Source organism: Dichotomopilus funicola (assembly GCF_033296635.1).
Source record: "Dichotomopilus funicola strain CBS 141.50 unplaced genomic scaffold C8A04scaffold_35, whole genome shotgun sequence".
Classification (NCBI taxonomy): domain Eukaryota; kingdom Fungi; phylum Ascomycota; class Sordariomycetes; order Sordariales; family Chaetomiaceae; genus Dichotomopilus; species Dichotomopilus funicola.
In genome coordinates, this window is record NW_026944056.1 from 131614 (window position 1) to 147409 (window position 15796).

Below are 15796 nucleotides of genomic sequence, written 5' to 3' on the forward strand. Positions count from 1 at the left end.
CTCCAGCACACCGAATATCTCTCACCCACCTGGGGACAACATGTTGCACAGCTCTCGGAGCTCTTGCGCTCAGGCCACTGTGAAGGCGGCTATGAATGTTTGCCAGAGCTAGTAAATCAGGATCTCGCTGGGTTTGCTGAGTGGATGGGAACCCACCTACGCACCGGCGCCGACGACGCTGGCCTCAGCCATTTGAAGAAGGCCTATGAAAGCCACCGCGCTTCGGACGTAACCACGCCCACGGGACACCATTGCAGTCTCCCACAAGTTCAACCACCTTCACTGGCATGAACGGTAGTTACTAGGTTAATGCATCAAGAGACGGTCGGGACAACCTTGAGAAGCTGCAAAGTCGTTATTTTCTACTGTCTATGGTTGCATGTGCTAAGAAGGCCCGAAAATGTTGGTGATGAAGTCGCATTACTTACTCAAGTAGTACTTCGTAGTTGAAGCACGCTCCAAGCAGCAGGGCCCACTTAACCAACACCCACATTGACTAGAAAATGCTGTACAATCAGAAGAAGTCAGATGGCCGGGGGAAACAAATATCGAGTCTAAATCACGGCGCAGGGTGTAGCACCAATTACCAGCTGTCCGTCGCCTACCTTAATTGCACATTCCAGCTTGCGAGCCCAAAGTTGCCCGGCCTGTAAGCAGACACTTTCTAGCCATGTGAAGGTTGAACACAAAAATCAGAATATAGTATTGTCCGAAACATCTCAGGCATGCGCTGCCTAGGTACATACGGCAAGAACCCTAACCCTACACGCCCCCAAACGCCATGCGCTGAACCAGCCATACACATTGTACCAGCCTACCCCCTTCCCTCCCCTAGGTATCGTGAATGAAAAACAAGACCTCTCTAACCACGCCACTTAACCACCCCTTTCCTAATCCTCCTCAACGGATCCCGCTTCTTCTTCAACTGACTCCCCTCGCCAGCACCAGCACCAGCATCATCAGCCTGATACACCCGCACTCCATTCACCAACCAATACGCACCACTAAACGCCTCCGGGTTCGCGCCCACATACTCCTCACACGTACTCGCCAGCGCGGCACAAGTCTGGTCGGCGCCCCACATCTTGCCGGCCCAGTCGCCGCAAAAGGTGGTGTCGAACACCAGGTTGTGGTTGGAGAAGTGCTCGGCGATCGGGCAGTTGGCGCCTCCGATAAAGACGGCAAGTGGGGTGCCGAAGGTGGATGGGTCTGGCGTGGCTGCGGATGACGAGGAGTTTGAGGGGAAAGATGATGAGGCGGCGGGTGATGAAAGTCGGGTGGCGGTGTCACTACCGCGGGGGAAGAACCAGGCTTTGATGGCGTCGTCCGTCCACTCGAGGGCGTAGACGCCGCCGCCGGCCGCGTTGAAGGCGGTACCGTAGTTGTTGTCGGGGTGCGTGTCCTGGCTGCAGCCGGCGTTGCCCTGGCAGTCGGTTGAGACCAACTTGGTGCTGGTGAGGGAACCGACGTTGGTCACCGTGCACCCGGGGGCTGTGTGTAACGAGACTGTGTTGGAGGGCTGGTTGTTGACGCCTTCAATGATGTCGATCTCGCCTGAGTTGGGCCAGTCGGGGCCGACCATCCAAAAGGCCGGCCACACGCCGCACGAGTTGGAATCGTCGGCGCCTGCGGGCATGTGGGCAATGTCGGCGATGAAGAGGCCCTTGGTGTAAGCCTTTTTGGAAGTAACGCGGGTCGAAGCGCGGCCTTGTGTGGTGGTGTTGGCGTAGTCGACGCCGAGATAGACACCGTCGTTGGCGAAGCCGGCAAGACTGTGGCGGCTGGCAGTGTCGGCATCGGCGTACGCGACAAAACCGTGGGTCGGATCGGGTTCAGTGAAAAAGTCGAACTCCGTGAAGAAATTGCTGGCATCGTAATTGTCAACAAGTTTGTAGGAGGCCGCTGCCCATACTGAGTTCACGGTGAGCGCTAGGCTGGCAAAGCCGTAGACCATTGACCGGACCATTTTTCTCTTTTGAATGAGTGGTGTATTTCCCTGTGTTCTTCGGGTTTGCTCCAGATGGAAGAGACCTGCTTTTCCTTGGGGTTGGAAAATATAATGAGTGAATGAAAGTCGGTTTGTTGCGCCAGGCAGTTGTCTGTGTTGATCGAGATAGACGACTTTGCGAGGTTCGTGGGAGTAAATTAAAGTTGTGGGTGACCTTTCGAGTCCTCGAGTCTCAAAGAAAAGAAAGAAAGTGGTTTTTCAAATAAGAAAAACCGACACCTTGTTAACGAGGCGGGTGCAAGGGTCTTTGTGTTCTGTTATTGAGAACGAGAACAATGGTGTTGTCTCGCTGGGCCTCAATAGGAAGGGTCAACACAATACCGGTCGGCCAGCGACCACCAGCCTGCTGGAGAAGAAGTGAAGGAAGTGGTCAGAGGTTGCAGCCGCAAAAAGAGTGACGACTGAAGTTCTGAGCGTGAACGGAAGAACCGAAAATTGGGCGGGAAGGGAGAGTATTCCAACTTTCGTGGAAAGATCAAAATCGGGCTCACCCCCAGGAAATACATCCACACTTGGGTAGATGCCACACATAATCTGCATGCACGGTCAGGCAACGTTAGTTTGGCCTGGGATCTAGAAGCGTGCCCCTTCCCATCCGTCCCACCGCTTAGATGGCACTAGCATGAGAGCATGCCGGCAAAGGGGTTCCCAAAAGTGGCAATGGAAACCGCTCAACGAAAGTATTTCCATCCAGTCTTAGGCCGCGAGGCTTAAAGATGCAAGAAACAACACGCGCCGGCCGTTGGGGGTCGCCATGGAAGATCCATGTTTGCATAGTACAAACGAAACATTGGCGACTATCGAGCGAATAAAAACATGGGACGATCGGAACACCGCTTGGGTTGAAGTCTGGATGAGATCTCTTAGGAAATCGAAGATCCCGGGCTCGTGGGGTTGAATCGCCTCCTCGAGAAACCGGTCTGTTTCAGACATGGAACCTTCGATCAGTGAGGGCCAAACACCATCCAGGACGCTCTGCGCGGATTTGTGTCCCGAGACGGGCCCGTAGCTGGCGGGCCCTGTAAAAAGAAGCCATGGAGAGCGAAAAGGGGGTACGACATGATCCAAAAGTACCGCCCTAACACTAGATGGCACCAGGTTGTTGAACGTTTGTCGTTGCAGTTGGAAAGAACGGAGGCCAATCATCTAGGCTCCACAGCAAGGTCTTGGCACGTGGGCCCACCTGCAAGAGCGGGTGTGGGGGTCCTCAATGCTGCGGCCTGGCCCGTGCTTGCATGGGGGTGGGGGTCACAACGAAGGAGGTTCACTGAGGCCAAAGGAGGCGGCAGATTAAAATAGATAGATTAAGTTTGATCCATTAAAATTCGATGAGATCTTAACAGATTTTGGTTGATCTACTATTTTTTGTCTTTTTGCATTTTTTTGGGATTTATTTCACATTTATAAAGAAAGCAAGTTATTCAGTCACTTGGTCTGCCGCTTTTTTGGCCAGCGCGAGGGAGGCTCCTGAGAAGACGGTTACCTTACCTCAAAAGCCTCTCTACCTACCTCCGTTGACTTTTTCAACAATCATTTCCTGTTTTTCCCTAGGAAAGGCACACTGAGGTGGTCTTATGAGCCTGCACACAGAGATACAACTTCGGGAATAACGCACCCGCCACATCTGCCTTTGACTTCACTTAGAAGTACCGGTTCTCATGTTGTGTTTTTTCAATGCTTTATTTGCTTTATGGCTCCCTCACACAGAGGAACCAGCAGTGAAACAATAGCAAGACAAAAGAACAGTACTCCGTACAATGCACCTTTTCCTCTGGGATCTAAGAAACCCGCCACCCCCGATATCCGAAGCCAGATTGAGCAAACCCGTTCTTAAATCATTTTGATCCGCCCAGCCCGTGTGTTGTGCCCGGAGGTTGTCCAGAGTATCCTCCTCTGCTGCTAATGGCAGCTACTTAAATACTGCCAGGTGTCGGTACTGAAATCAAGGACACTGCAAAACCAATTGACACCTTAGAGAGTCACCTTCTGCCCTGTAATCTTAAACCAGAGCACGGCTACCAAGTCTTCCTTGAACCGCTCCCATGGGTTCCGGTTCAGGTAGTAGCTGAGCTGTCGGAAGTTGTACATTTCGCCCCAGCAGTCACGGCCCCATTCGCAGCCGGCCATATTGACGAGGAAATCCCGGTCTTTCTCGTTGTAGTGGAAACGCTGGTCGATCCCGTCGTCGGCGCACGCTCCTTCCGGGAAGCTGTTGATAGATCGCTGTGGGAGGAAGGCTGTATGTTTACGGACCCACGGCTGTGAGACGTACAGCTGCTCTAGCGCATCCTGCTCTTTGTGGGCCCAGTCCATGTGCTTTTGCTCGTAGGCCACCGGGTCCCACCAAACGTCCAGTAGCCGATCGGTCCATATGCTTCGGCGCATGAAGAACGAGCCCAGGTTGAAGCCGGCGCAATCCTGGGATAGGAGGAGGTTGATGGAGCCGGGATTCCCGTCGCCAATGGGACTTTGTGACTCGGCATCGAGGTAGGTCTGGGCGAAGGGGTGGGTGATGTTAAGGGGGTTGTATTCGTTAATGTCTCTGTAGACATTCTTTTCGAGATTGTTGAAGATGTGGTCTTGGAGAGAGTAGCTCGGTTCCATTATAAAGGTGTTAAGATCGAGCCACCAGAACCTAAGTGCTAATGTTAGAATCAACCGATCGTACGTGTGGGGGGAATCAACTGAAGGGGGAGGACCAAACATACCACTCAGCGTCCGGGTACTTCTTGAGGGCCGTCCGCATAAAGTCGACCTTCTCCCAGCTCTCCCGCCACTCGTGCGCATACCGTTTCTTGGTGCTCATGTCGACGATTTCAAGCTCGTACCCCCAGCGGGCGGCATATTTTTTCTTATTCCGCTCCGAGTCTCGCTCGATCGCCCATTCCCGCGCGCCCTTCCAATCCATCACACCACCGCCAACATTGGCCCCGAGTATGATGACGAACTTCTTCCCTCCTCCAAACCAAATCGACCTCCGCCAATGGTACACGAGGGCTTCTCTATGTTAGTCCTGCCTCAACACACTCTCGCGCCGCTCGGTTTGGATTTTACTCACGGGTATTGTAGAATATTATGATCGCAAGGATGAGCATGAGCAGCATCAGTAGCCTGATCTTCATTTTCCTCCCCATACGGCCTAGGATTCCCTTGACCCTCCCCAGTAACGGAACATTGTGAACCGACCACCCACCCCGGCCCAGCTTTTTCTTTTCAGCGTAATGTGTGCTCGAGCTAAAACGCGGGAGGTGGCTCGAAATGCGACGCATGTGCCGGCCAAAGAAGCTCTGGTTCTTGGTGGAAAATGAGGGGTATCCAGAGGCGCCGCCCCGTTTTAACCGTGACGACTCCCACATGGCTGGTGTGCTGCTCGACCCTGCAAACGCTGGACTCGACCGACCGCTCGCGATGTTGAGACCTGGACTCGCCCAGCCGCCGCCGGGAATTGGAGAGGGACTGCGTGACAACGACATTGGGGTGTTCGGGGTGCCTAATGAATAGCAAACGCGGGAAGCGACCGCCAAGTGTTAGCCTGGATCATTTCCGTACCTGAGTGACCACGCGGAACCGTTGACCTCATGCGACCACCCGATCGTACCACGAGAGGGGGGGTAAGGGGGACAAGGACCAAGACAAGAGCAGGGAAATGGGATCACCAAAGGTGAGAGAGGAGACACACGCACCTGGTATGGGAGAGAGAGGACCAAGAGGCCGATGGGGTTGAACCCCCAAGTACTGGCAGTCGTCCAATCGGAGGGTGGACGGGGGCGTAGTGACGGACGAGCGCCGTCGGTTGTGGTTCCGCGCCGGACGGCCGCTGAACGACGACGTCGCACCGCCAAAGCTAAAGAACGCCAGCTCGCTGGCTGCTGGCTCCCTCCTGGCTGCAACGCCACGCGGGAAGCCGAACGAGGCGAGTGCTGCGACTACCGGTTGGCCTGCCGGGGTTATTGATTGCGGCCGGAGTCAAGCGCGGCCGTGTTCGGGGGGTAGGTAGGGCGGGAAAAAGACGGCTATCCGGGTGTTGTCGTTTCCTGACCGATGTTGGCCAGTGGGCCGCTCGATTGGGTAACGTCGGCGCGGCGCTATTGTGGTCGGCGAAGCAGGTACTGGAAGTTTCACTTGCCGTGGGACGGGACTTGATAGTAGAATTGTACCACACAGCCCCTTGATGCTGCTACGTGTACAATAAAAGGAAACCAAGGACGCTGTTGGTTTGCCCCATGAATTCTTTGAATCCCATCAACAAAACTCCCAAATGGTCGGGACAATCTGGACAATTCTTTGCCAAGAACTCCACACTCCTGCTTCGGTTGGTTGACAGGGGTTTTCTTGTCAACCCCCGCCCCTGGAGGTTTGGCAGTGTTCCCACCTCTATCCCGAATGCGACCCTGTTGAACATGAGAAACTTGTTCTTTTCTCGCCAAAGCCATATCTTGCATCTCGCGACTGCACGACAAAGTAAATTCCTTGTTTTAAGCAACTCAATAACGACGGACAAGTCTGTTTGGCCCGGAGGCGCTTCATCGAGACGCCGAGGTTAGGAGCAAGGGCCCATTCGCTTCGCGGAGTTAAGTCTTTGCCTCAAGTTGACATTGCCGTGTACCGCTGTACCCACGACACGCTTTTAGGGGTGCATGGGACTTGGTCGCCCGATTGGGTTGTCGCCTTGAAATGAAGCCCTTGTCGAATACCTCAGATCGCAAATTGCATCCAGGTAAAATTGCATTTACACTAGAAAAGACAAGATGACACGGGAGTACATAACATTTTAATTACATTCTTCTCCTGCCGAAGTTCATTTCAACGCAACCCGGAGCCTTGGTGTGCTTGACAGCCACTTTGGCCTTGTGGCCGGCAGGTCACATCCACTCAAGGAACACAGATCTCTTCGAGTTGCACCATCGCCGGGGTACTCGAAAGTGTGAGACCAAAGATGTGGACTGTTTCAGTCTCTTCTCAAAACATATAAACTCTTTTGAAGAACCTGCTGCCTCCACAGTTCTTGCAACAGTCCGAGGTTCTCATGGGGATCACAATCAGCAATGAAGCAATTGTGGGGCACAGTCAGGGGAACTCCATGCCGGGTCTTAGTGCCAGGCTATCAGAAGTTCATTTTTCCCCGGAAAACTTTGACAGCATTGTAGTGTAAACATGAAGAAACAGTTGTTGAATTATTAGCCACAGGGACGCCGATTGATCTCCCACGGAGGGTAAGCACTCCCAGATTACAGGCGTTTTGCCTCGTTACACGAGGACCTCGTCTGACTGTTTTGACGACACTCTTCGGTAAGACCTTATGCTGCAATATCCGTCATTGGGTCCGCGCAGAGTAGATGCTAGTGTAGACGTATGGCAAGCTTGTTGTTGCCGAGATTTGTCTAGGTCCCGTGGGATATCATGGCTTCAACGTAGGATATTAACTCAGTGTGTTCCCCCAGCACCAGAAAACGGTTGAACTCTGCCTCGGCCATTTGAATTCTGCGGCCACAACCAAGGCCCGATATGCAACCGGTACCCGGCATGCCGAATAGTAAAATTTGGGCCCGAGATATTTTCTTGAAAACAAACGGCCGGGTATGCATGTGCTTGGTGCCAAAAACAGCTGCTACCCGATTTTCCAGCCGCCGAGCATGCGCTCGCTTGCAGGCGCTCTGCAGGGCCAGAGCCGCTGAGGTGGAGAAGAGTGGGTCTTCCCCAGAGCTGGCGAGTGGCCCGTCAAATGCTTGGCATCTACAGGTCTCGGAGTGAAACGGAACCCTGAACTGACGTTGTCATTGATGTTATGAAACCTCAAAGCCGCGGGGGGAAGGGGTGTTCAAGTGAGAAAACCTAGGAGATGGAGACTATATGACGCGTCTTCGAGAAAGCTCTGGGAGAGAAACGTGCAAGATGAAGCAAAACAAAAAGCTGCGGTGGTTTGGGGTGGAAGCAGCCGCTGGCCGGCGATTGGCCTGTCAGTGCGCAGAGCAATTCGCGACAACGAGCCAATCAAGTGGGGCAACAAAACTCCGGGCGGCTCGCGGCGGCCAATCCCTCAACACCAAACCACCACAAAGCGCTTATTCCAAACAAAGACCCGGTCGCCTTCAAGGGGTGTTCATTTTCGCCGCCCACGAGAACGCACTACGATGCGATGAGACGTACAACTGGGACATGGGGCGGGAGCAGGGTAGGAAGCTGGCCGGCGAGTTCCTGCCTGGCTATTGGCGACAGCGGCTGTCTGGCCCAGGTCCATAGCGGGTGAACATGGCAAGGTAACACTCGAGAGGGCTGCAGACAGGGCGGCCGCAGAAAATGGAAGGCAAGGTTGAAAAAGGGAGCCGACGCAAGAGGGCTTAGAAGTATGGCCATACCACGCGACACGTTGGCAAAGCTGCGTGGCGGAAAGTAATGCCTTTACACACGCTGCCCGGGTGACTCTCTTTTCCCTTTTTGTTCCCCCTGAACATTGCCATTGTCTTCCTGTTCACTTCCCGTTCCTTATTGTCACCACCCGTTTGGGTCACGCTCTCTTTTTGACTTTCTCCACGAGGCCATAGGCAGAGCCTAGGCAGGAACTTGTGTGTTTTTCTTCCGATCTCTACTTTTCGGACTAAACATCTTAATTATTTCTTGAGCCTCAGGCACATGGGTAGATTCCCTTGTTCTGTAATCACGGTGTTCAAGTCACACATACCTTCCGCCACGCTCGTTATTGTTTCTTGGGTGCGGGCAACCCACTCACTACCTACCAACTTCGCCAACTCTCCTCGGCTTGAAGAATTACCTAAGGAACCCCAAGCGAAGCGCTTCCTCAAAATCGATACGAAAGAAAAAATAACACACCCTTAATCGCAACACCACAGCAACCGCACAATGAGCAACCCGCGGTCGCTTACCGCAGGCGCGGGCAACCACCTGTCTGCCGCAACCAAGGATGATTGGGAGGACTGGGAGGACGACGAGGTTTTGACGCCCATGACGACGATGGGCGGTTCGACGCCCCAGCCCCTCCCCGCTAAGTTCGAGGCGTCCTCAGGCGAAGAAACGCTTACGATACCCGGGCGTAAGGTCTCTCAGCGGGCTCCCAGTTCCCTCGGGCGCCAGTCAATGCGGGGGCTGCGAAGGCTGAAGTCTCGGAACAGGCAGAAGGCCCAGAATGCGCAGGCGGGGATCAAAGTCGTGACCGATATGTCCAAGTTTCAACAGCAGCAGAAGAACCAACATATTGCCCACCAACTGAGATCGGCCACGGATACCAGGACGGGCAAGTTTGTCGATGTGGCGGCGTTGAAGGCGCTGGAAGGCGCTCCGTCGGACGACTCGATAGGGACCTTTGCCTGGTTTCGGCGCAAGTCAACAAAGGGTAAGAGGGTCCAGAAGCTAGTGACCGAGGTCTCGCCGCAGGCCGACTTGTCGCCCGCCTCGCGGCCCATCGTGATCGGGTTCGCGATGCCGTCAGACTCGGACGTGGTTATCAGCCCGCAGACTGCGGTCGTTGAAACCCCGGTTGAGTTTCCCCGATACTTCAAGCCAACCAAGGTCACCTCTCCCGACCAGCCGGTATCTGCTTGGTCGCCCGACACGGAGGACGGCGCATCGCCGCGGATTGTGGACCGGGGGTTTGTGCCCGCGGTTCCTTCGATTCCAAGTTATTACAAGACAACCGAGTTCTCGCCAGTCCCGGAGAGCAGCCACAACGCCGGCTTTTCAACTACCAAGGAAAAGAAAGGCCGTCGGGACACCATTGCCACGCCGGTGTATGACGATGACGATGACATGGCCACCCCAATCACACTGTTTGAGGAAGATGGCAGCCCAGCGGTCACACAAAGAAAGTCGCTGCGGATCAAAGGCCGGCCACGGGCAGCCACAAACGGGAGCTCGCGATCTCAAGGCTGGTGGGACCATGTGACCTCTCCCTTTGGGCCACCTACACCACAAAGCCCCGCGGTCAGTCATCATACCAAGGTGGAGGAGAATCAAAAGTGGTGGAAAGACGTGGATAAGAAACAGTCGCCACTCACTTCTGCCGCTGCCACAAGCCCACTGAGCCCAGAAGCTGGGCCATCGAACAAACTCCGAGCCGTGCCCACGATCCAGCCGCAAACACCCACGATCGTGATCCAGGATATGTCCACCACTCAACCTTCATCCTCGCGCGCACCCCCACCAGCGCCTCTCCACCCGGGGATGACTCAACGATCGGAGAAGCCTCGTGCGATGGTCGTCGAGGAAGAGGAGGTCCGAGCCTCCAGCGAGATGCCACCACCTTACTCCCCTCCTTCGAATTCCAAAGCGCCCCCCAACGCTCGCTACCGCGCCGTTTTCCCGCCCGGCCACCCCCTCAACGCCGCGTTCCCACCATCACCGGGCCCTGTCCCTCCCGGGCTCTCGCATACCATGACATCTCAGGGGGCCATCGGCCTCTCTGACGTTCCGCTCACGCCCGCAGAAACCCAACAGTCTCGCGCCATCTTACCCGACCGGCCGCTGGGCTCATTTATTCCCGGGGACCATTACATCGATGTTTCTGGGCGTGGCGTCCGGCAGAAGACGGAGCGTCAGCGGCGGAGACATGAGAAGGAGGATGTCGTTGCGTACAAAGCGGGCCGGATGTGGCATGGCCGGGGGTGCTTCCCCTGCTGCGGCAGCTGCTTCGGCCGGCCGGGCCGTGAAGGGAGGAAGCGGCGGCGGTGGTGCTTGGGCATCTGCATTACCATTTTGATCCTGACCGGCGTGGGTGTCGCCCTCGGGATTATCCTCACGCGCCATACTGCGGTGGCGGTCGAAGAGATCCCCTCGCGCTTCCTGAACCTCACCAACTTCCCGCCTATGCCCACTGGCATCTCGACAGTGATCGGCCCAGATTCCGACGCGACGACGGCGTGTGTGCAACCGCCCACGTTATGGAGCTGCTCGCTTCCTAAAGAGCAGGCGGAGTCTGCCGCACCGTTCGGGGCCGACCAGCCCAGCTTCGTCCTCCAGATCCAGTTCGACAACAACTCCCGGCAGCTTTGGAACGTGAATGGCGACCGGCCCCGGCCGACCGACCCCGAAAACCGTGGAAACGGGGAACCCCTGACCAACCGTACAAAACAAGCAACGGCCACCGCAACGACGCACGCACGCGGAGAAGTTCCAGTCACAGGCTTCATCTCCCTCGTTCGACGGCTCCTTCTTGGGCCGCGTGAGTCCAACCTAGGCTTCCGATCTGAACCAGCCCCGCCTAGCTTCCAGGAAATGTTCTTCCTCGGCAACACCACCGACGGCGTGGTCTCAGACGATAAGGCCGGCGAGCCGACCCCCTTCTACATCAGCATTCTCCACTCCGTCAACGCCAGCATCGGCCCCAACGTCCTCACCCGTCGGGCCACTAAGAACGACCACGGCAACGAACCCATACAAACTAACCTGACCGCCAACCGAGGCGGTGTCAACGCCTCTGACATCGCACCCCCTCCGGCCCTCAACTCCGACGGCACGGGTGCCCCCGCCGTCCTGCTCCCCTTCCCCACGCAGCAACCAGTGCGGCTGTACGACCGCGGCCTGCCGACGGAGCGGTACAGTTTCTATACCTACTTCAACAAGACGATGTACGTCAAGTCGGTGGACGTGCTGCTAGGCGACGGGATGGACTCGTCGCCGGTGCCCGCGGACGAGAATGGCGGTAGCCTCGAGACTGAGGCCAAGTTCTTGGTGACCTGGCTCTCGGTCCGGTACAAAGTTGAGATCTGGACGCGGTGGGAGAATACCACGCGGCTGGTGGGTAGGACCGGCCAGCCTTCTCCGGTTGATGTCGACGCAACAGCAACCCAAGGAACGACGAGCGACAGCAATACCAACAACGGCAATACCAACAGCAAAACCCCCGATCAACAACCCGGCACATTCCCCTACCCAATCACCATCACCCTCGACACACACGGCGGCGAGCGCGGGAAGAAGTTCGCATTTGTGCGCGGCGTCGACGACCGCCAGCGCATCATCATGAACGACGCCCGCTTCGTTCTCAACCGCATGAACACCACGGGGGACCTGGTCAACTCGTCCGGGGAGGACTTTAACCCCTCGCTTGGGGGGATGGATGGTGGGACAGGTGGGTGCCAGTGCCAGTATCGGAATTGGGTGGGGGTTAGTCGGTCGTAGGAGATGGTTTCTTTTGGGTTTTTGTTTACAAAAAGGAAAAGGAATTGAAGGAGGGATTGCAGGTTCCAAGAGGTTGATTAGAGGTTATTCTGGAGTGCATTGGGGGGAAAGGGGGTTACCACAGTGGGAGAGAGGGCATATAAGCCCAGCAAGCATCAAATAGGCGTTGCATTCGATTCCTTTGCGCAAAAGGATTCTATTTTCGATTTGTTTACATTTTTTGTCTATTTGCATCGAAGAGCATTGTTGTTGTGGTGGATGAACCGCTGAACAGCTGGCTGGCAGCTGCTGTCAGCCGTAATTGACGAGTTGAACTACTTTTCATGGATCAAGAAGTTTAACACAACCATGCCTTGGCATGAAATGACATGTTTGAACGTACGATATAAACAAAAAATTGCAAAATAACCAAAACCTCTTACCCGGAATAACAGTACGTGTTGCGTCATTGAGAAAAAAATAAGTCACATTTTCGACCGAGTTATACTTACTCACCTTTACTGTAGGACGCTGGGGTGTAAAAACCCCATAGGATTCCCTCACCATGAGGCGTGCAACGGCTCGCGGGTTGTCCATCGGCACATCAATAATAGGCTCTCGTCCAACACTTCCCAGATGTTGCCTCCATTACCGGCAAGTGTCCAAAGCCAGCACGAATCGTAGCACCAGGACCAAACCACTTTTCACGCTCGCCATCGAGACGTCGTGTGATGACACCTGCGTCGCTATTCTGGAGAAGAGAGGGGACACCGCGAAACTTTTATTCAATGAGAAAATCACATCCGACAACCGGGAGTTTGGTGGGGTTGAGCCCATCACCACCATTAAGTCACGTACGTTGGTTGGGACTCACCGTCAAGAAAGAATGAGAGAACCCAGGGCTAATATGTATCTCGAGGCAGATGTGGCTAATATAGGACCTCTCGTGAACAAGGCAGTCTTAGCCTTGCCCGAAACCTCCTCCACTGCCTTTGGGATACGGTATGTCGACCCGGTCACCAAATCCGTTTCCTACCGCCGCAAGCCCGACTTTGTCAGCGTCACCCGTGGCCCGGGCATGTCATCGCCCCTATCGATTGGCCTGTCCACCGCGAAAGGGTTAGCCGCGGCCTGGCAGGTACCGTTACTGGCTGTGAACCACATGCAGGCACATGCCCTGACTCCACGTCTCGTGGAAGCTCTGAAGAATGGCGAGAAGGCCTCGGCCTCGGCCTCAGCCTCTGAAACCGAACCGGCAAAGCCCGCTGGGAAGAAACCGAAGAAGAAACCGCAGCAGAAACCCGAGTTCCCCTTCCTAAGCCTGCTCCTCTCGGGCGGCCACACCATGCTCGTCCTCACCAGATCCGCCGTCTCCCACTCCATCCTAGCCGAGGCCAAAGGGACCACTGCCATCGGTGACATGCTCGACAAGCTTGCCCGCACTATCCTCCCCGAGCCCACCATCAAAGATTCCAAAAACGTCATGTACGGCGCCCTCCTCGAGTCCTTCGCCTTCGACCTGCCAGACCCAAGCCCCAGCTCCGACTCCAACTCCGACTCCAACAATCCCAACTCTAACACTCCCACCTCCAACCCCACCTCCAACCCCCCTCCCGAGTTCACCGAAGCCGAGTACAACTACATCTACGAACCCCCCGCCAAACGCGCCGACGAAATCGCCCCCTACATCTCCCCGACCTACGGCTGGCAGCTCACTCCCCCCCTCCACGAAACCCGCGCAATGAAATACAACCTCTCCGGCCTCCACGGCCAAGCCAAAAACATCATGCTCCAAAAATTCATCGTCGACGTCCCCGAACGCCGCGAACTCGCCCGCGAAACCATGCGCCTCGCCTTCCACCACGTCGCCAACCGCGTGGTCTTCGCGCTGGACCGCTTCGCCGGCGGACCGCAGAGCCAAAAAAGGCCGCAGACGAAGCGGCCCGATGTGCCGCGCACGCTGGTGGTGTCGGGCGGGGTGGCGTCGAACCGGTTCTTGATGCATGTGGTGGCGAAAGTGTTGGCGTCGCGCGGGTATGGGCCGGATGTGGTGAAGGTTGTGCGGCCGCCGCCGCAGTTGTGTACTGATAATGCGGCTATGATTGCGTGGACGGCGATGGAGATGTGGGAGGCTGGGTGGCGGAGCGAGTTGTCGGTGCTGGCGGAGAAGACGTGGTCGATCGATAGAGGTGGTGATGACAGCGAGAGTTGGTCGCTCGAGTTGAGGGAGGATGAGAAGGAGGGGCGGCAAACCAAGGGGATGATGGCGCGGGAAGGTTGGTATCGAGTTGATGGGGACCAGCAGAGGATTGAGGGGGATAGTTCAAGGGGTTAAGGGGGAGCCCTAGAAACACAAGTTGGCCAAAGTAGCCGACGCTATTTATGCCAGCCCTGTATGAGTAAACTGTACTGCTACTGTTAGAAGTATTTGGACGCGAACAACTTGTTACTGTGCCAATGACACGGCGTGTATTCAACATGAGAACGGGGGGTAGCTGGAATAAAGTGTATGCAAGTGCTCATTACGCCCGCAACTACATGTACATTGGTCCTGTCATTTCTCATTTGTATTCTTTGTTTGTATTGTCATGCCCAACTCACCTGCCTTCTGCCTTTCCCATGGAGGCACAAGACAAGAAGCCAGGTTGTGTACCCACCAACACCCGCACTCTTAAACCCAATCAACCCCAATCTAATCGTCAAGGCTGCTCGTGACATTGCTGAACTCGCCCTTCTCCAGCTTCGTCTTCCAAAACACCGGGTTGGTATCCGTAAACCCGTGCTTCTCCCAGCCCGACTCCTTGACATGGTACAGATTGATAGAACCACCCGAGTACGCATCACGGTGTGTGGCCGCCAGGATACTGCGGCTGCCAAGCTCCAGCGCCTCCTCCGTCGACAGGTCAAAGCGGTACTGGGCGTCCAACACACCGTACGCAAACGTCTGACCCGACCCAACACAGAACAAATCGCCCGCCAGCCGGGTGCCGTCCGAGTCGATATAGTACAGCGCGGGGCCCTCCTCCTTAGTCACGCCGGCGCACATGGTGCCCATCGACAGACCCATCCCCTTGTACTGGTACACGAGGTTGGCGAGGATCTTGCTAGCGGCGGCCACACTGATGCGGCGCTTGTGCCGGAGCTCGTGCAGCCGGCACTGCATGCCGAGCCAGGCCAGCCAGTACTGGCAGTCGGCGGCACCGCCGGCCATGGTGCCGAGCAGGTCCGAGTTGATCTCGATCACCTTCTTGACGGTCTGCGAGGCGATCCAGGTGCCAGCCGTGGCGCGGGAGTCGGTGGCCACGATGATGCCGTGCTGGAAACGGAACGCGAGTGTCGTTGTGCCGTGTGCAATCTTGATCGGGCAGGAGGGGTTTGATCGGTCGTCTGTTGCTGCGCGGAGCCAGGCCGAGGGCTATTCATTGGGTTGCCACAACGGGCCGCTTGTCAGTACCGGGAGGACAACAGTGAGACAACTCCCCATGGTGCAAAAACATCAAGAATTCTTACGTGGGCGACCGGCGGCATGGCAAATTTGAGGCTGGGGACAGTATCCGTGAAGTCTTGCTGCTCCTGCTCAGAGAGGACCTCATTCTCGTGGTATGCGGGGCGGCTGTACCGCGCTACAAGCGTATCCATTTTGGTGTTCCGTTTCTATCGGTCGAGTTCGGGGTCGAG

General features: G+C 55.8%; 4 protein-coding genes across 4 annotated transcripts; 1 reads left to right on the forward strand and 3 right to left on the reverse strand.

Moving 5' to 3' along the window:
* Window positions 1–862: 862 nt before the first annotated feature.
* Window positions 863–1966, reverse strand: C8A04DRAFT_29064 (glycoside hydrolase; the record flags this gene model as incomplete). Its single annotated transcript, XM_062780872.1, has 1 exon — window positions 863–1966. The coding sequence occupies one exon, from the start codon at window positions 1964–1966 to the stop codon at window positions 863–865; it is 1104 nt and encodes a 367-aa protein (XP_062636620.1).
* A 2013-nt stretch (window positions 1967–3979) lies between these two features.
* Window positions 3980–5481, reverse strand: C8A04DRAFT_37611 (glycosyltransferase; the record flags this gene model as incomplete). The annotated part of the gene is made up of 3 exons (XM_062783943.1): window positions 3980–4643; window positions 4717–5005; window positions 5067–5481. The coding sequence occupies 3 exons, from the start codon at window positions 5479–5481 to the stop codon at window positions 3980–3982; spliced, it is 1368 nt and encodes a 455-aa protein (XP_062636621.1).
* Window positions 5482–8866: 3385 nt separating this feature from the next.
* On the forward strand, window positions 8867–14453 carry C8A04DRAFT_37612 (uncharacterized protein; the record flags this gene model as incomplete). The annotated part of the gene is made up of 4 exons (XM_062783944.1): window positions 8867–11759; window positions 11811–12135; window positions 12755–12972; window positions 13042–14453. 4 exons carry the CDS (start codon window positions 8867–8869, stop codon window positions 14451–14453), a joined length of 4848 nt encoding a protein of 1615 aa, XP_062636622.1.
* Window positions 14454–14810: 357 nt separating this feature from the next.
* On the reverse strand, window positions 14811–15757 carry C8A04DRAFT_12578 (nucleophile aminohydrolase; the record flags this gene model as incomplete). The annotated part of the gene is made up of 2 exons (XM_062777383.1): window positions 14811–15533; window positions 15629–15757. The coding sequence occupies 2 exons, from the start codon at window positions 15755–15757 to the stop codon at window positions 14811–14813; spliced, it is 852 nt and encodes a 283-aa protein (XP_062636623.1).
* Window positions 15758–15796: the final 39 nt, after the last annotated feature.